The sequence below is a fragment of the Acanthaster planci genome, linkage group LG01 (genome assembly GCF_054643075.1).
Source record: "Acanthaster planci isolate LZ-2023a linkage group LG01, COTS_SCS, whole genome shotgun sequence".
In the NCBI taxonomy this organism is placed as follows: Eukaryota; Metazoa; Echinodermata; class Asteroidea; order Valvatida; family Acanthasteridae; genus Acanthaster; species Acanthaster planci.
The window spans coordinates 12,229,265-12,250,276 of NC_141777.1; the positions used below are offsets into that span (position 1 = coordinate 12,229,265).

The 21,012-nt window shown below is 39.1% G+C and overlaps 1 protein-coding gene and 2 long non-coding RNA genes across 4 annotated transcripts in view; 2 read left to right on the forward strand and 1 right to left on the reverse strand.

Annotated features, from left to right (window-relative positions):
- The window catches only part of LOC147800385 (uncharacterized), a 29,606-nt gene extending 8,905 nt beyond the window's left edge, over window positions 1–20,701 (forward strand). For both annotated transcript variants that reach the window (XM_087146972.1, XM_087146979.1), the window contains exons 5-13: window positions 366–437; window positions 8,641–8,712; window positions 10,350–10,421; window positions 12,605–12,676; window positions 14,068–14,139; window positions 14,943–15,014; window positions 17,569–17,640; window positions 19,283–19,344; window positions 20,019–20,701. In XM_087146972.1, the coding sequence (XP_087003098.1) occupies window positions 366–437; window positions 8,641–8,712; window positions 10,350–10,421; window positions 12,605–12,676; window positions 14,068–14,139; window positions 14,943–15,014; window positions 17,569–17,640; window positions 19,283–19,325 (547 nt within the window). In that variant the 3' untranslated portion in view covers window positions 19,326–19,344; window positions 20,019–20,701. The remainder of the gene's footprint in view (window positions 1–365; window positions 438–8,640; window positions 8,713–10,349; window positions 10,422–12,604; window positions 12,677–14,067; window positions 14,140–14,942; window positions 15,015–17,568; window positions 17,641–19,282; window positions 19,345–20,018) is intronic.
- Window positions 502–3,828, forward strand: LOC147800386 (uncharacterized). The gene is made up of 3 exons (XR_015427907.1): window positions 502–1,704; window positions 1,969–2,031; window positions 2,711–3,828. It is a non-coding gene; the product is annotated as an uncharacterized LOC147800386 (long non-coding RNA).
- Window positions 3,830–4,446, reverse strand: LOC147800387 (uncharacterized). Its single transcript, XR_015427908.1, has 2 exons — window positions 4,288–4,446; window positions 3,830–3,907 (listed from the first exon to the last, which is right to left on the reverse strand). It is a non-coding gene; the product is annotated as an uncharacterized LOC147800387 (long non-coding RNA).
- Window positions 20,702–21,012: the final 311 nt, after the last annotated feature.

The window sequence follows — 21,012 nt, forward strand, 5'->3', positions numbered from 1 at the left end:
AAGCTTTTCAGCTTGTACATGTACACAGGACATAAGAGCATCTTGTTTGTGTGGTTTCCAGATGTAAATGAATTATACAGAAACGACGTCATCTGAAAAAAGAGAGCCACCACTAAATGTTTGGGGAATTAGAGAGATGCCTTTACTTTTCATAATACTCAAGGCTTCCCCATGAAAACTTGTTAAAGTTACGCAGTAGCCGGATTCCAGTCGATTTAGCAAGTTTGATAGCTTCGGAGATCGTTTCGTACCAAATAACGTCAACGTTCACCGAACGGTTAACAATAAATGTTTACTGGCAAATTGACCAGCGGCTTATTTCTTTCCAAATTTAAATACCAGAATTTTTTCCTTTCATTTGGCAGGTCCCTGAGAGGCGTCAGCATCGGTAGCATTGAGGCAAATGCTTTCAGTAGGCTCTACAATCTCCAAACGCTGTAGGTTTTTTTGTACTGTCTAATTCGTGTTGTCATATCTAGCAATTAGCAATTTTGTTGTCACGGAAAACAAACCTTATCGCAGTTTTGATGTTTACGGAGGGTAGATATGTGTTAAATAGCCATCTTGTCCTAATTCCGAAAGGGTTTCTAATAGATGGGGTGGAATTCATTTGATCCACTCAACAGCTAGTATCTATGGAGTCGGTTCATTTTTGGCGAGTGATGAGGTTTTAGAAGCCTGAAAAACACGAACAAATTGATTCTGACGCAAGGTGCAGTTTAAGGCCAATATAATTACACTTTGGATGTGAATGATCCTTTTGCATGCCTTCCCTGCATGTCAGCCCATCTGACTGATTGCAGTCTCAGAGTAGTTAGGTTAAAATGTGGGACAACCAGGGGGGTGGGGAGCCTTTGTTGCAGTAGTGACGTCGATGTGGCGATATTTAGTGAACCGTCTGTTCAAATTGGGTTCGAGAAGAACAAATGGAATGTATTCCTCTCTCTAAGATGCCCTGATATTAGGTTGAGTGAACAAATGGAATGTATTCCTCTCTCTAAGATGCCCTGATATTAAGTTGAGTGAACCATCATTTCATCAGCCACAATACAAGAAGGAATCAACTAAAGGACAATATGGAAGTTCCAATTCCGTATAGATCACAACCGTGCGCTCACTGTGGCCTGACCGACAACCACCTGCAGAGTAAAAACGCCCAGCCCACGGCAAGACTTTCAACAAACCCCGGAAATAAAACCGCTTTTCCGCTAGCCAAGCTGATCGACCACGCGAACAAAGCAACCAGTCACCCCCCCCCCAAATCTACGAATACAAAAAGACGAGCATGAAAACAAGTAAATGTCGTCTGGCGACGAGATTTCAATAGTCGCCTTAATACAGCTAAAACAAACGCAAAAAGCATCCGTGTTGGCAGCGCAGTCACTTGTTGGCCACGATGATGTACGCATTGACCATAGACCTGAAGGAGACAATACAATGGACTGCCAACTCCAGCGGGCGCACGTCGATCTTGCGTCAACCGGAAGTGCCAAAGTTACCGGCACAGACAACTTCCGTTTTACTGTCGTTCGTATACATGATCGTGCTGCGCCGATAAGGTGTTGATATTTCCTCCTCAAAATGGCATAAAGTTTCAGGTAATGATTGTGCAGTTGCTGACAGCAGCACCCAAAGAACACCATGTAGGCCTAGTTAGGAATCGTCAGATCTGAAGATAACATTGTTTTGTAGTAGGCATGATAGGTGAGTTCATAAAATGTGACTATCGGTACATTAGGGTTTTAATACCAAAGTCTTTTTCTTCTTCAGCTTGGTTGAAATATCGTCAGCTTATCACAAACATGTAGAAGTAGTGCCAAAGAGTGGGGTGATAATATTAACATTATAAAAAAAAATAAATAAATAAAATTAATAAGAAAAAGTGAGTTGGTTTGCTTGTTCTTTGGTCCAGTATTCTTTTTCACTTCACAGTAATTCTCCTTATATTTCATTTTGTGGTATGTGCAGGTGCCAACTTAGCCTACCCACTGAATTTCTGCCCGCACCATAAGTTTAATCATTCTGGTTCTGGTAAGTGCATTGAGTTGCTTGTTTTTGAGTTGGTCGTTGACTTAAGTTTTCCTGTGTTAAATATTTGAAATTTAATTTCTCAAGTTAAATTGCAATTTTAACAAGTTTCATTTTTTTGCATTTTCTTGCGTCTGGCTCCATGTTTGGATGTTTAATCCACATTGCACTGCAATGCATCCTTTTCTGTTGATGTTCACATGTATTAAAAGCCCTCCTGTTAACCGATCTGTAAATGTTTGTTGAGTAGTAACCAGAATTTTATGCATGCTATAACCATTCAAAAGTAAAAAGTCAGATTTTAACTCTTGTTCAAAAGTAATTCTTGGCCAAATGCCAGATCTTAGGTTCATGTCATCAAATTGGGCCAATGCAACCAAGCAGATCTCAACCCCTTTAGTTTTTATTTATTTTTAAGGGTAGTTATGAAAGCATTTTTGCATAGTTTAATATTTTTCTGTAAATTATGAATAAAATGTTACTGTTAATGAACATCTTGTGAATGACTAATGTACGTTCCTTCACACTAATTGGAACATGGTCTTTTGGTGATCCTTCAAAACTGGCATTTGAAATGAAAAAAAAATGCAAGTGCAATACATTCTTGAATGTGATAAAAGAACGTTGGGTTTGAACCCCATTCAAGCGGGCTTTTATTCACTTATACTTCGTCGAATCCCAGTTCTTTAGGTTGTGCCAGCATCAATTACACCATCCCCTGACTTGGTGGCTCACATGGACTTGAACAATGTACGAAGGGGCGCCACAATGTTGAGGACACAACAGCTACTGACAGCAGACTGCAAGCAGGAAACTGATTGATCTTTTCAGCACTTGCAACACCCATAAGGAGCATAAAACTTTAGCAGGCCACATGCTTTAACCGTATATGCAGGATGTTGTGTGCTTGATCCCAGCCTGGCACACTGTGGCTTTTTTCCTCAGGGAAGCAATATTTATTGATGATAAAGTTATGTTGCAGGAAAGAAATCACAAGCTTACTTTATATTGCAATTTTCTCATTCGTTTCATCTTACCTCCTTGAAAACTGAAGTAGTTGATTTTAAAGAATGAAGATTTTAGGAGGCGTTCTTTAATCACTTATATTAGTGTCAGAGTCCAAAGGTCAAGTATCATGGTGACTAGTGCACATTACACATTTCAAATGTGTCACATAATGTTGTACACGAGTACCTGTAAAATCTTTAAGAACTCTGCTCTATTCCATATCTTTGGGGATACCACTGCCCTCAGTTACGCCACCTACATAAAAGCCTGTCGTGAATATGGACAAATTCAACTAATAAAGAAAGACGTCTTACAGGATGTTTTAAGGAAACCTCAGTTTTATTTGACAAAATTGATAGAGACAACTTTGAAACTATTATATAATAAATGGGGTGCTTGAAAAAAATATAATGTTTGTATGTGTACATTGTAAATCTGTTTATTTACATTTTGTAATTCAGAATTTTGGGGGATTTGATCATTTACAAACCAATTTGAGTAATGTTTAGCAGTTTTGCTTGCTTCTCTGACCAAGGGAAGCCAGGAACCCGTCATTAATATTCTGCCTGAAAATTTACCAAGCCGATGCATGTTGTCACTTTTTTTTGCCTCAAAACAATTCTGACTCTATAAAATCAGCTTATAAAGATCCTATTAGTATTACATACAGTTATGAAGTATGGCATGTACATGTACGAAGTCATTGGGGAAATTATGCTGTAACCTCTTAAATTACACAAGGAACGCAAGTGTGAACACACTGATAAAAAAATTGGCCCGTGGAACAGCTCTCTCCAGAACTTGAACTTGAACTGTTTATTCGCTACCCTTAATGATGGCAGCCCATTCCAAGTCCCAAGTCAGCGGTTCGCTACAATGGATAGAGAAATAGAAGTACAACTTATGTAGCAATACATGTACATAAACCTTAGTCAAAATCCGTTATGATGAAATAAAGAAACAGTTGACAACACATCCCTATGAATAAATTTACACTTACTATGTGCCCCATAAACTGTCTTACTGTGTAAATGCCAAATGACCACGTGACTTATGATATAAGTACCTGTACATGTAAATCCGAGCAGTAGTGTAATACATGAACCCAGTATAATAACGGCCCTTCATAATTTACTAGCGTTACAACGTCCCATTATTCCTCCCAAATTAACCCTTATTCTCCAGATGACCCTTAAGCTTATTCTAATATCCCTTTATGACACATAATATGGGAGAATTCCTTTGTCTTACCAACTGTTGCATTCCTGGGGGTTTACTTAATCGAAAGGAAAGATGTCGCTCATGTACGTAGCGGATCATCGAGTGGAAGAACCGAACGGTGCATTTCACTAATCACCCGAAAGAAGGCGCTATAACAGTTTTACGCCGCTACATATGCTATGGGCCTTCATGTTTCCCACTCATTTTTCTAATGTAACACAATGTCCCTTAAATTTAAATCTTGTAGAAAAACACAGATTTGCTCATAGCCCTAGCATTGAAAATATTTTTTTTAAAGACTTGAACATGAACGGGGAAACATTTACTATGTTTTCCCCTTAAAAAATCCGACAACCCCACCAGATGAGTATTTATAACTCTAAAAATTGCTTTTCGAGTCAGAAAAATAGGTTTTGCTGGGTCAAGCCAACCAGACCTGGTAGTGTCGGTGGGGCTGAGAGTACTCAATCATGTTTGCCGATTGTCACGATCGGGCATGAGAAAAGACTACATACACAGCTTTCCCTGTCTAAAGGCTCACTAATTGTTATTAATGCTCACGTTAGTATACTTATAATTATCACAATGTCATAACACACTTGTATGTTGTCTATCTCGTCCATTTTGCGATTGTTTTTCCACAAAAAAGAAAAGTTCCGAGGCAAAATTACGAGCGCAGCGCCTGTCGCTATCGTTCATCGCGCGTGAACAACGCTACAAAGGTCAACCGGAAGTTTCCTGTGCCGGCAACTCCAGAGCTTCCGGCTGACGGAACATGTTTACGCGCAATGCTCGGTGCGCCCGCTGGAGTTGGCAGTCCATTGTATTTTCTCCTTCAGGTGTCTGCATTGACCCAGAGCGTAGAGCAGACGTTAACATCATAGACGAACACCATCATAAGACACCACAGCACAGACCGAGTAATCCACAAAGACTACAGGCCAGTCAAATCAAGCTACACACCTTTCAGAACGACTTTACCTGTGGAAGGAAATTCCAGACGATAATCAGTAAAAATATATGTGGAACTACAGCAAAATCTGTTGTCAGCAACAGCAAAATCAACTTGGCCCCACGTCCAATTCAGTTCAATTCAGTATATAACTTTATTATCCCATTAAAGGGAATTACTGTGGCCTTTTTGCACACGTAAAACAAATGTAAATTACAAATACAAACTTTAAGTGTCAATAGTTGATAGCTACATAATAAAAACCTTACTAATAATATACGACAAACTGATCACTATACAACATTAAAAGTTATAAACAGAGAACGACGAAACTCCAACCAGATGACTTCCTTGCCAAAACGAATGACCTTCGGATTTCAGACAAGAGTGTCACGACAATCACCAGCACGCTACATACAGCACAACACTACACACAGAAATTGACTAGGAAATACTAACATGTACTTCGGTGTAAAAGCCTGACCCAGGATATTAAGAATGACAAACAAATCTTTGTCAAATTCGGCATGAAACCAGAAGCAATACAATTTTCCCAGAAGCTGTTGCCAATCTTCAGAAATACAGTGGTAGGCCGTATGTATCGAGGGAGGCAACTTTGAGACAGTTATCGAGGCGAGCCAGCGACACGGTATTCCCCACTCCTTACGCAATCAAAGCCGGCATTCAGAAGGACGTCGAGAGATGAACTAGCCTAGACATAGTCAGAACCAGTGTCGATCTACGCGTTCCAAACAAATTCATTTAATGGAAAATGATCACTAAAGGGCTAGTTGTTGAGGATTTCAAGTATACGTTCCACGACTGCACAGTCTTCTCTCAGCTTGAGATAAAATAGGTCTAGGCCTATGTCACGAGCACTTACTTGACGCAAAATCGGTAGGAGTAGTAACCTTCAGCCCACCACTGGGAGGGGAAATCGGAAAAATCTTTTGTGCCAAGTCATTTCAAGTCCTCTTTGATGAAACAACCTTCAAAATCTAAGGGTACATTCCAAAATCAGCTAGACGACATTCTAGGGGGGGAGATACATCGAAAGATTCACGAAACTACAAGCAAGCTTGCAGAGAGCCCCACACCTGGGTATTACCTTCAGCCTTATCTTCTTACACCAATTGTGGTCTTGAAATAATTGGCATAAGACTTCCTTTGGACTTCCACATCGGTCGTCTGTGCCCAAGGCTGTGGCTTGAAAATAATTAAAATGAAAATAAATAGAAGGAAAATTTCATGAATAGAAACTAGGCCCTTGTCTAATTGCTGGCAGTCAGCTATAATCTAACAGGGCGGACACAGTGGCAGACATTTGGTAGCACTTGACAGTTCTTAAAGAATTGCTTGACATGTACATATACTGTAAAAGTGTAGTGGTACACATGGAAATTGTTATGGCATAATAAACAGTACGTGCATACGTGTATTTGTAACTCAAGCGAGTTAAACTCATCTGCCTCAAATTATAAGTCTTCAGTTGATGCCAGGCCCTGCTTACGTTTTACATTGAGATGAAATAAGACGGAATTATCTTGTAGACTTGAAGGAAAAGACATGTGGCTTGCTTTTTTATGGACCAAACTGATTTGCGACTTGAATTGTGACTGGACAAAATGACTTGTGACTTTTATATTGCATATTGTTTGCATATATTGTTTATATTGCAACAATTTACAAGTGACTTTACTTGGACTAATAAATACTGACGTGCTACCACCTCTGTCACAAACCCCAGAAACCTGTGTTAGGGATAAAGCGGCCAAACTCTCTATCTGAATCAAGAAGTGGGAAAAATGACACAGATGTCGACTTTGAAGTGGTCTATGAACCAGTCTAGACAAAGCAGCTCTGCTTGACACTTTTCCAGTCACCCCTCGCTGGAGACTGGAACAGATGGCCTTAAGAAGATGATATAGAAAGTCCTAGAAGCAGACCCTGCAGTTGTCATTGACCAAAAGAAAGAAAGAAAGAAAAACAGAAACTGCGACAAAAAATATGCGCTTAAGTTTGGAAAAACCCTACAAGGGATCTACCTTTATTCATTCGTAACCCGAAAGGAGCTCTACAGGCTTTGATTTAGATTTGGCTGTATCGACACGCCTTATTTCTACAAGAAAGCGACAAAGGGCCCCTCTTCTGTTCCACAGAACTTTCTGAATTTGCCAACCAAGACGCATTTTCCAACGCTAGATCTACAATGGATAATGTCAGAGTAAACAGAGAAGCTGAAAATGTCACGAAGTCGCTGAACAAAGCAGAGGAGATCGCCAGTCTCCAGATGAGTTAGGGAAACACCATCATCCAGGAGATGCTCATCGGATACCATTGATACCCACACCCAGCGATTAACACCACACTGTGCAAAGCGCTAATGAGCAGACCATGTCGAACAAATCTTGGCCGTTAACCTGGAAAACAACCCAAAATATTAAGGCATAAACAGCACAGTGAAAGGCAACAATAGAATACTGAAAACAAGAACAGAAATGAACTCCAACTTCGTTGTTAGAGATGACGTCTCTCTCACACAGACAGATTTTAACGAATGAGTGACGTTCTGCTTTTTTAGCACACGTGGAAATTTCTCTGTTATATAATAAACACAGTCAATCCCTTTGTAGAGATGACCTACCATGCGTTATTTTAAGACGTAATGTTGGTTCTCGTCCTATTCCAGAAGCAATTAAAGGCCTTTGGCTCGCCCTTCCGTGGCACTCATACGTTGTGGGTCTGTCTGTGTTTTTTGCTAATCCAAATGTCATTTAAGTCACAAGAAGTTGCTGTTAACATATGCATTTGGTGTCACTGATGACTTCTATATTAATATTGTTAGAAATGTTATTTGCATTCCCTGGTGCATTCGACACCTTTATGAGAAGAAACTTGTTTTGGGAGACCCTGGCATATCAATCGTGAATCTATTTCTTCGAACCAAAAGGGAGCTGAGTGCAATAATACTGGCCCGAGTAAATGGGAAGTAACAAAGAGGAATTCATCACTGTTTGTGTTTTGAAAACGGAACAGGAGTTGTGAGCATTTCTAGATTAAATACAGACAAATAAAAAAAGGCATACAAATTTAGAAACCGATCCGACAATGCATCCCGTATACAAAAAGAATATGTTTAATTGCTGAGGCCCAGCCCTGTCTTAAGATACTTAGCCTGGAGCCTCAGCCCTTCGACGCGCCTTTCTATACCAAGTTGTGCCATCACAGCGCAACGGAAGTGTCTTTCTCTTTCCATAAATTTTGTTTAAAGGTGCTCATTTCCCCTCTATTTTTCCAAGAGGATGAGCGTCGTAGTTATCTGCAATATTTCTCTACGGAAAATGGCCTGCAAATCATCAATTTTCTTTCCAACTTTGCATGTAATACTTTTTTCACTAATTTTCAATGAATGTTACCCCTTAATTTGACAGGCACCTGACAAACGTTACCATCGGTAATATTGAGTCCAATGCGTTTATTGGGCTGTCTCACCTCCGAAAAATGTAAGTTCTCTGCGAGTTTTTATGTATTTTGTCACTGTTTGTCGGAGAGAAGACAAGTGTGTGCTTCTTTCCACAGCAAGCCAATCGTTTTTTAGTGCCAAAAGTCCTATCTCGGTTTGGAGTTCTTTTGATAAAAAACATTAAATGGTTTTTGTCCTCACAGTAATTGTGTTTTGCTGAATTACTCTATACAGGGAAATGTAACTTCTGGCAGATAACATATTTAAAATCATTTTTTTTTTGTCTGAGCTTTGGTATCTTCATCGAGTTTCAGTGAATGAGGTTTTTTAATGGAACCACAATTTGCATAAACGGCACTATGCATATCCGGTCAAACATCATAACCTGCAGGCTGAGATACGACATTGTATGCCCCATAGACATAACACGATGCCTCTTTACTAATAATTGAGGAGATTATTCTCGTTAAACCACCAATTAATATTGAAGCCCCTAATCAGATCGAAGTTAAATGGAACTTCCCTCTTGCATCTAAAGGTTGTTGTTTAAAAGCGTTTAAAAGCAAATGCCATTGTGTTCAATATTCTTGTATTTTCCGCAAAGTTTGCGTTTTTTTCTCATAATATTCTCTACACTTGAGCATTTTTCAATTGTAAAAAATAAACGATATTAAGCAAGTATTTAATCTTGATCATTAGGCTTGAATTCAGGGCTTTTCGAATAACGTTTTTCAAGTTGTCTCATCCCAAAGAAATGAACTCTGACGAATTTTGAGATTCAACGCTTTGAACCAAGAAGGCTTTAAATGGCAATTTGCGTTAAGTAAGTCCGCCCAGATAACGACGTTTTAGCACAAACTGGAAAGCGAGTTACTTCTGAACATAAATAGACTGTATTCATGTATCAGGCTACCTTGAATTGAAACTGATGCTGAAGTTTTCAGTTCGGGAACATGATGAAAATAAAAATAAATCAACGCAGTAAACGTTCGTACAAATTCATGCCAGTTTTGGTTTAGAATAATTTAGAATTTGTGATCAATGAATTCTGAATGTTTAAAGCCTCATAAAAAAGTTAAAAGTGAGATTTTGATTTCCAAATAGCCAACCCACTGTAATATATTACATTGAAAACGATAAATCTCAGGAGATAAGATAACAAAATGCCTTCTCTGTGGCTTGTACTCAGTATATATCAATCAAATACGCCAGTAATCATGAGGTGAATCTTGAAAACCACACATTTAAATTAAGAAAATGGAGTTATGATGGTTTTGCTCTAACGACGCATCGACATCAACGCTAGTCCCATGGCGATTTGTTTAGTTTCGCATGGCTGCCAATTTTATTATCTGGGACAAATCTATAAACTCCCTTGTCTGCCACGTAGTGGATTTTACTTGATTCATTCTTATATTTTGATTTGTCTGTTGTTTGATTTTGTTCGGTTTATCTGTAAGTTGAGTACGCAACGGCTATGGGCCTTGTTTCGTTAAGCGGACTGGATGCCCTTATATTCCTTATCTACGGTTTTGATATAATGCAACACGGATCAGAGATGTTTTTGCTTTTCTTAACTATTAGTTGGCTGTCCCCCGCAGTGTGATCTTTAATTAAAATATACGTTACATCTTTTCACTGATTTCTCGATTGTGTTACACTCTTTTTGTTTGACAGGTACCTGGAAGCCGTGAACATCGGTAACATTAAATCTAATGCATTCAGTGGGCTCTCCTCGCTTCGTAGTTTGTAAGTTTACTGTGATGATTGATTTGTGCTATCATAGAAGACAATGGAATCCGAACACCAGCTCTCATAGGGATTTCTCGGTGCTAAATGTAGTCGCAAAGAATAAGCATGAGGCTCCACGTTCAGAAAGCTGAATATAGCCTTTTACAAGGTGGAATCCAAAAAACGGAAGTTCTTAAGATCATGTAATTTTGTCACCACTGCAGCATGTACGCAATGTTCTTAATAACATCTGCATTGTTTTGTGTGGGGCATCTCTGAATTGAAGTCAATACCAATATCGATACGAAATTTTTCGTCGACATAAACGTTACAGTGTTTCGTCCCTCCAACGATTAATTTCTCAAATACACTCGCAAATCCAGTTGATTGAGCATGCATCTTTCCCCTCTCTTTGAAAAGGGGGTGGCCCGTTTAATCAAGGCACCAGTGTTTTGTTTTGCGAAAAACTAGAAAATGTGCCCTGAAAAGTTCACGCATATAAGCCTGTAGTGAAATACATTAAGATATATGCATCCGTATCATGAACCGCTGTTCACTATTTCATCCACTTGTTATGTCAGCTGAGTGTTTCTTCTTCTTGTCAGCCAAACTTGGTCAGTTCCATAGACTAAGACCATAGACCAAGCCTCGTGTAGGGTTTACACAGAATTTGGTTAAACGTTACCTGCCGGTGACGAACGGTCATTTGGTGAAATGTCTGGAGCGGCTTCCTCATGCTGATTTGACTTGCCAATTATAATAGAATATTAGCGTCAGTTATTCGAACTCTGAGCGAATTGAACCCGGCAGTGAGGAGTATAAAATCATGCGAGTGTCGTGGCTGTATACATGTAACGCTGATGGAAAACTGCTGCATTTCTAAATTTGCTGCGTCCTTGATTTTTGACGGCAGGCTTTCAGAAACCAATATCTTCTGCCAAGTACAAATATTCTCTTACCGTTTTGCGCTCACGTGTCTGGTCCAAAATAAATTTTGAAAACTCCATGCTATTGAATCCGCCACTTTGCGTGAAACAGGTGAACAAACGCAGAAAAGATGGAGAAAATAATCAGTTTCATCACAAAAGCAGGATATCGTGACGCGTCAAACTAAGACTGTCACAAAAGTGATTATACGGCATTTAGTCTCTTGCTTTTCTTCAATTATGCCCGGACTCTATAAGCCGTCGTCGGGAAACAACATTTCCTTGAGAGGATACGTTTCAAAGGGCCCATGAAAAGTGTTTTTTATTATTTAAAATCGAAACATTTCCGTTTTAAACGATATCCAGTATGTAAAAGTTGCTGCTTTTGATGAATAAATGGGAGGGAAAAAATGTAAATTTTTTTAACAAACGGTCCACGGAGAGGTATCACATTAACATAGACAATTTGCATATCTGTGACGCTCATTTGAGAAGACATAGTTGTGTGCCGCGAGCGAGTCAATGCTTGCCATGGGTCCAGTTTAGAACATTCCTTCTAGCTTTTTGGTGAATTAAGAGATCACGCCGACCAGATCTGCTGGCGCAGCCTGCGGCAACACCTATAAAGATGAGACAAGCCTGCCTTACTTTCAAACTAAAAGCGAAATTTAGGCTCAAACCTGAATCAGGGAGGTAATAGAAAATATGTTTTGCTGCCAGAACAGGGGGCAAAGGTCGCTAAGTGGTCAGTCAGTAGCTGTAATTTACTGGAAAATGGAAATCATTACATCATGTCCTCACTTTATCACCAATTCAAGGCTAACTTTATCATTCTGGACCTCTTGCTTTGCAGACTTGGGGCAAAGGGTACCTCGTGGTCTGTGTGGGAATTTTCATGCAAGACACGGGAAAAGCTTTCTTTTGATGGCTTTTAAAGCGAATCATTATAAATGTTATCAGGTACAGCCCTCAAAAGCACCTGAAAGTGACTTTGCAAAATTCACGTAAAAAAGCGTCAGCAGTATCATTTCCCAATAAACGTTAAAATGTTGGTGCAGCGCATTGATTGGGCACCAGTGTTTTTCAGTGAAATCAACGTCGAATGAACATTATTTGTAGACAGAGGTCGATGTTTACCAAATTTCTATTGGTGGCATAGGTACCACCGGCTATATTACTTGATGGAATGTTAATTAAGTATTTGATCAATTTATAAAATGATTCTTTCTTTCGAATTTTAAATATATCAGTTTTGTACTGCGTTTCATTTGCCAGGAGAATGAAAGGTTTAAGCATCGGCACCTTAGAATCCAATGCCTTCAGTGGGCTGTACAGTCTGAAAACACTGTGAGTTTTCTGTAATCCCTCATTTACGTTGTCACAGAGAGCATTGCAAACTGTTTTTCCATGACAAGCTATGTAATTTAATACCAATGTCCAGGGAAAGTGCTCGAGTCGGGAGTTATGGGTACCAGTTTTGTTGTCACAGAGAACACCGTAAACTTGATGTAGGCCACAACTTGTATGAATTAACAACATTATTATCAATAAAGTTGTCCTGATCTTTGTAAAATGAAAAAGACTTAAAAAGTTTGCGACTTCCCGTCATTATTCAGCATAAATGCAATGTCTTGAGCGACATCTCTGTGGATTTTACTTGCAAGATTATATACGTGGCGTCTTCCATGACGTCTTTAGGTAGTCAAAACTAACAATTCTTGTGTTAAAAAATTGTTTTTCAAAAAAGCAAAGAAACTCTGTGGTTCCCGTCCTTCGAACGTTTATTTTCCATACAAACTAATACATTGCAGTAAATCTGGAAGATGGGTTTTATGTCATTCCTCCATATTTTACAAGAAGTGATCCATTTAATCATTCCATACCTGTGCTAGTTGTCAATTTATAAAACCCTGAAAGTGCACCTTTGATGCCTATTAGCATAAAAATTCTGAACCAAATCAGACTATAAATAGTTCTCTTGTTATAAGTCCTTGAAATATGCAGCTTTAAACCGACGTGACGTTACTATGTTGACGTCCTCACAATTTCATTTTAATATTTACCTACAACACTTCCCGTTTATCCACTTTCTAAACGTGAACCCATTCGAACCGACAGTTCTTTGGTTAAAGAGTCGCCATGTACCGTTAAGATAAAACCACGCGTCGTTATATGATACTGACGTAACGTCAGTTTTCATCAAGACCTCATCATCGTTTGTCTACCTTCACTCCAAAAGAAAACCCAATAAAACCCAAAGTTTTTAGTCACTAAAAAATTATGTACCTTTTAAGATCACGCCCAAGGACCCCTGATTACATCATCCAGACATTTCTCCCAACTTCCAACTGTAACACATTACTCCTTGAATCCGTGTGCCCCTATTACGTAACTGCAGAAGAAAAAGAGATGTTCAACAAATATTAAACATCATGCGCAGTCACATAAGTATCACGTCACGTTACATAAGTGCCACAAAATTTGATATCACGTCTTGAATCAAATTGACCTTTTATACCTGAGTGCTAAGAATGGATGTTTGCCTGGGCGCAAACGCTGTTCTCTGACTGCGATCTTTTTAACTTTTAATAATCATGCTATAAATACAGGGTTTTTTTTGGAAAAGGCTTCATTATCCTGTCAAGGATTCTAAAACTAACCACTTTCCCTCGAATTTTAAATACTGTCATGACCTTTTCAGTGTGTTTCAATTAAGTTATTGGTTTCGCTTTTTGCAGGACCATTGATACTGTTAGCATTGACTCCATTGAATCAAATGACTCTACGGGACTCTCCAGTCTTCTAAGCCTGTAAGTGTCGCGTGGCTCCAGGTTGTTCTCATATTGAGCAACATCCCAATGTGTAACGTAACCATCGCAAACGCACTATTTTAATAAGCATCGTCTTTCGTCATAAAACTGGGCTGAGCTGCTTTTATTAGAAGGAAAGATTTTTCATTATTGAAAAAGGAAGAAACTGAAAATAAAGCAATTTGTTTGGACTTTGTATTTGGATTTCATTAATTGCAAGATTTTGCGAGATTTCTTCTTGAGCAATCCAAAGGAGGTGATAATCTTATAAAGTTCGGCGAAGACCACAGCTTAATGGTATTTTGATTAAACCAATTTTAATTTTCAGTGGGAAAAATGTTAAAACTAACAATAGATTCCAGGATTACGCAATGATGACATCAGTAAGCATGAAACACGTTGTTCAAAGAACCATGTTATTACCCTGCGTCGAAAAAGACACTAACTTGACTAAGATACGCCCCTCCGACAATCTTTAAGAATTCCGTACATCAAGTTTTTATCTGAGATTTTGCCCGTCCCGCGTACATTGTGTGCATCATTTGACTGGACAATTACCTTTATTTCGAAAGCTACTTGATTCTGTTTCAGTTGGTGATATGATTAAGCATTGTTCGGAAGGATTGCCGTGCAGTTTTGTTTCCTGTTAGTATTAAAGGAGAACAAAAAATTGTTGGCCTAGTTAAAACCATCGAACTAAGGCATTCGATTAGGGGCTGGTGTCAAGTTAACCTATTCAGGACGTCTTGTTTCCTCAGCACACACAATGTGAGTTATGCTACAGTTCTTCCATCCTTTTTTAGGTTCAAGATGACTGCTCACAACATCTCCATTGATTCAAATTTCTTCAGTGGACTCTCCTCTCTGGAGGAACTGTAAGTGTTCAGTAATTTATGATCCTTGTCGTTACAGAGAACAATGACAGCTGATTTGAAATAAATTATTTGATTATACGCCTTTTTGAACATATATTATGAAATAAACTATATAGGGGGAACTGACTAGGTGCTTATAAATGATAATAAAGATGAACAAAGAAAATGACTGGAGCGGGATTTGAACCTGCGGCCTCTGGAATACCGTACCAGTGCTCTACCAACTGAGCTATTCAGCCCTATGTTAGTGGCTCTTCCCAATTGCCAATATCTCTGTTCGGGGGCTGCTAGTCAGGAGCCATTAAACCTGAAACTCTATGTAGCCAGGGATCATACTCCAGTAACACGATACAACCTGGGAAGTGGTGAACAGGCCTCACTCAAAGAGGATACGGCTTGTTGAACATATATTATGAACTTATATAGGAAAACTGATTAGGTGCTTATAAATGATTATAAAGCACCCCCTCTCTTTCAACAAATTATTTGAATGAACCCTATTCTCCCTATACCGGATTAAAGGTGGCGTCAGCAATATAAGCTTAAGTGGAAGTAACATTTTGTTGGTTATAAACAACTGTTACTTTTTGGGCATTGTACCGTAAATTTGGACATCATTTGCAAGATTTTCGGGTCCCCTTCCTTGGTTGGTTATATTTATTAGGCCTACAATCTGAAATCGTTCGTCGAAAAAGCAGATTTCAATGGTATTTCAATCATAATAGATAACTGATAGATAGCGCAGATATGCATCATAATGAATTCATTAATAAAAAAGCGGAGAGTGACTCCTACGAAGCTCTGCCAAGTAGTCCAATTTCTTTTATTTTCTTTACTGTCAGTAAAAGGTTGACGCTGCAGTTCGATATTGTATCTATGTACTGATCAATCCCTAAATTGTTAAATATGCAAATATATAAGGAGAAAAATTACGTCAGCTCCCTTCTCCACTTAGAACAGCTTCGCCACGGGTGGTACTCCGCCCACCCCGCCCTTTGATTTTTGATTGAATGGCAACTCTTCCTTTACCATCAGTACTGATGATGAATTCTTCAATTTTACCACCAGTCGATATGACTTTGCCAAGCCAGTAGACAATTCCTTTGTTGAATGCACTGTCATAAATCAAGCCAGATGAGAAATTGGCAAGAGGTGATAGTTGGCAATATAGAAATAGAGCTGTTTAAAGCCTTTAGGGATTCCTTTTGAAATAAGCTTGCCTCTTCGTTGGCTGGATGCTTTCGGACAAGTGACGTGTGGTCAATAAAAAGCAAAATAATTTGCTTGGGATTCGTGATAAATCGAGAAAATAACTTGTGTGATTTAGATATTGTTTAACTGAAGTAGCTTAAGTGGGTGCTAAATCTGCAAAAGGAGATCGATTACAGGAAATCTCTTTATAAACATACTGAACACAGAACAATGGTCTGAGAACTAAACGTAATTAAAAAACAGATCACCAAAAAGTAGTGCAACCCCATTATTCTGACTTGCAACAAAACACCGTGTTTGATTTCAATGTGACTGAGTTCAATTTGACTTTTGCATGATGTGTCCCATTTATTAGGGCCTGACCCAAGTAATCGACCCGCTGACTTGGTTTCTTGTTCAAGAATCCCACGGGGGCAGAGCTTATTAAACATGATCGATTAGTTAATCGATGCAAAGGAAACTTAATGCCATAATAAACAGTTCAGCAAAGATTGTGTATAATGCTTTATAGGTAAGAAAGGTGTGTGTCGCTGGAGCGATAGGGTACGTTTCACAGGAAGCATTGTAATTTCTGGAAGGGGATCCTCAGGATCTTAACTACTTTTTTCTCATGAGATAAAAGGTAACACAACCACCACGGCGGACGAACTTTTTTTTCTTAATGGGGCATAGGCCTCTAATGAAAAACGAGGTGCCTCCACCCCTACACTAGTCACACCTGTAGAGTGCATGGGTGGCCGTTGCTTAAATGGAAGTTGGAGTTCGTGCTGAAATTTTAATCTCTGCACTAGTCTGATCCATTTGGGTTAGCCCTCCCCCAAACGTCTTCGGTTTCGGGTCAGGAGCTGTTTCCAAGCATCGTGTGGTGACGCGCCTTCTTTTACCCTCATGCACGCGCAATGTCCATCGCAACTGCTTGCGCACGTAACGCCGGCCGCTAAAATAGACTGACCCCCACACTTTGTACTGTGTAAAAGCTTTTCAGCTTGTACATGTACACAGGACATAAGAGCATCTTGTTTGTCTGGTTTCCAGATGTAAATGAATTATACAGAAACGACGTCATCTGAAAAAAGAGAGCCACCACTAAATGTTTGGGGAATTAGAGAGATTCCTTTACTTTACATATTACTCAAGGGTTCCCCATGAAAACTTGTTAAAATTACGCAGTAGCCGGATTCCAGTCGATTTAGCAAGTTTGATAGCTTTGGAGATCGTTTCATACCAAATAACGTCAACGTTCACGAACGGTTAACAATAAATGTTTACTGGCAAATTGACGAGCAGATTATTTCTTTCCAAATTTAAATACCAGAATTCCTTTTTTCCTTTCATTTGGCAGGACCCTGAGAGGCGTCAGCATCGGTTGCATTGAGGCAAATGCTTTCAGTAGGTTCTACAATCTCCAAACGCTGTAGGTTTGTCTAATTCTTGTTGTCATATCTAGGACACTGCAAGCTGAATATCCATAACAAGCTATGCACATTAACACGAATTTCCATGGGCTTCGCTCTGATCCCAACGCAACCTTGGTCAGCAATTTTGTTGTCACAGAAAACAAAACTCATCGCAGTTTTGATGTTTACGGAGGGAAGATATGTATTAAATAGTCATCTTGTCCTAACTCCGCAAGGGTTTCTAACAGATGGGGTTGAATTCCTTTGATCAACTCAACAGCAATTATCTAAGGAGTCGGTTCATTTTTGGCGAGTGATGATGTTTTAGAAGCCTGAAAAACACGAACAGATTGATTCTGACGCAAGGTGCAGTTTAAGGCCGATATAATTACACTTTGGATGTAAATGAACCTTTTGCATGCCTTCCCTGCGTATCATCCCATCTGACTGATTGCAGTCTCATAGTAGTTAGGTTAAAATGTGGGACAACAGGGGGTTGGGGAGCCTTTGTGGCAGTAGTGACGTCGATGTGGCGATATTTAGTGAAACGTCTGTTCAAATTGGGTTATAGGAAAAGCAAATGGAATGTATTCCTCTCTCTAAGATGCCCTGATATTAGGTTGAGTGAACCATCATTTCATCAGCCACAATACAAGAAGGAATCAACTGAAGGACAATATGGAAGTTACAATTCCGTATAGATCACAACCATGCGCTCACTGTGGCCTGACCGACAACCACCCGCAGAGTAAAAACGCCCAGCCCACGGCAAGACTTTCAACAATCCCCGGAAATAAAACCGCTTTTCCGCTTGCCAAGCTGATCGACCACGCGAACAAAGCAACCAGTCACCCCCCCCCCCAAATCTACGAAAACAAAAAGACGAGCATGAAAACAAGTAAATGTCGTCTGGCGACGAGATTTCAATAGTCGCCTTAATACAGCTAAAACAAACGCAAAAAACATCCATGTTGGCAGCGCAGTCAATTGTTGACCACGATGATGTATGCATTGACCATAGACCTGAAGGAGAAAATACAATGGACTGCCAACTCCAGCGGGCTCACGTCGATCTTGCGTCAAGCGGAAGTGCCGAAGTTATCGGCACAGACAACTTCCGTTTTACTGTCGTTCGTATACATGATCGTGCTGCGTCGATAAGGTGTTGATATTTCCTCCTCAAAATGGCATAAAGTTTCAGGTAATGATTGTGCAGTTGCTGACAGCAGTGCCCAAAGACAAAAATAGGCGGGTTGAGTTTCTATGGTGTACCGAAGAGGCCAGATTCAGCCCAAAAACAGCGAAAAGACGAAAATGGAGGCAACACCATGCAGGCCTAGTTAGGAATTGTCAAGATCTGAAGATAACATTGTTTTATAGTAGGCATGATAGGTGAGTTCATAAAATGTGACTATCGGTACATTAGGGTTTTAATACCAAAGTGTTTTTCTTCTTCAGCTTAGTTGAAATATCGTCAGCTTATCACAAACATGTAGAAGTAGTGCCAAAGAGTTTGGTGATAATATCAACATTATAAAAAAATAAAGAAAAAAATAAAAATTGATAAGAAAAAATGAGTTGGTTTGCTTGTGGTTTGGTCCAGTATTCCTTTTCACTTCACAGTAATTCTCCTTATATTTCATTTTGTGGTATGTGCAGGTGCCAACTTAGCCTACCCACTGAATTTCTGCTCGCATCATAAGTTAATCATTCTGGTCCTGGTAAGTGCATTGAGATGGTTGTTTGAGTTGGTCGTTGACTTGAGTTTTCCAGTGTTAAATATTTGAAATTTGATTTCTTAAATTGCAATTTTAACAAGTTTCATTTTTTTGCATTCTCTTGCGTCTGGCTCCATGTTTGGATGTTTAATCCACATTGCACTGCAATGCATCCTTTTCTGTTGATGTTCACATGTATTAAAAGCCCTCCTGTTAACCGCTCTGTAAATGTTTGTTGAGTAGTAACCAGAATTGTATGCGTGCTATAACCATTCAAAAGTAAAAAGTCAGATTTTAACTCTTGTTCAAAAGTAATTCTTGGCCAAATGCCAGATCTTAGGTTCAAGTCATCAAATTGGGCCAATCCAACCAAGCAGATCTCAACCCCTTTAGTTTTTATTTATTTTTAAGGGTAGTTATGAAAGCATTTTTGCATAGTTTAATATTTTTCTGTAAATTATGAATAAAATGTTACTGTTAATGAACATCTTGTGAGTGACTAATGTACGTTCCTTCACACTAATTGGAACATGGTCTTTTGGTGATCCTTCAAAACTGGCATTTAAAATGAAAAAAAAAAATGCAAGTGCAATACATTCTTGAATGTGATAAAAGAACGTTGGGTTTGAACCCCATTCAAGCGGGCTTTTATTCACTCATACTTCGTCGAATCCCAGTCCTTTAGGTTGTGCCAGCATCAATTACACCATCCCCTGACTTGGTGGCTCACATGGACTTGAACAATGTACGAAGGGGCGCCACAATGTTGAGGACACAACAGCTACTGACAGCAGACTGCAAGCAGGAAACTGATTGATCTTTTCAGCACTTGCAACACCCATAAGGAGCATAAAACTTTAGCAGGCCACATGCTTTAACCGTATATGCAGGATGTTGTGTGCTTGATCCCAGCCTGGCACACTGTGGCTTTTTTCCTCAGGGAAGCAATATTTATTGATGATAAAGTTATGTTGCAGGAAAGAAATCACAAGCTTACTTTATATTGCGATTTCCTCATTCGTTTCATCTTACCTCCTTGAACACTGAAGTAGTTGATTTTAAAGAATGAAGATTTTAGGAGGCGTTCTTTAATCACTAATATTAGTGCCAGAGTCCAAAGGTCAAGTATCATGGTGACTTGTGCACATTACACATTTCAAATATGTCACATAATGTTGTACACGAGTACCTGCAGAATCTTTAAGAACTCTGCTCTATTCCATATCTTTGGGGATACCACTGCCCTCAGTTACGCCACCTACATAAAAGCCTGTCGTGAATATGGACAAATTCAACTAATAAAGAAAGGCATCTTACAGGATGTTTTAATGAAACCTCAGTTTTATTGGACAAAATTGATAGAGACAACTTTGAAACTATTATATAATAAATGAAGTACTTGAAAAAATATAACTTTTGTATGTGTACATTGTAAATCTCTTTTTTTTACATTTTGTAATTCAGAATTTTGGGGGATTTGGTCGTTTACAAACCAATTTGAGTTATGTTTAGAAGTTTTGGATGCTCCTCTGACCAAGGGAAGCCAGAAACCCGTCATTAATATTCTGCCTGAAAATTTACCAAGCCGATGCATGTTGTCACATTTTTTGCCTCAAAACAATTCAGACTGTATAAAATCAGCTTATAAAGATCCTATTAGTGTTACATACA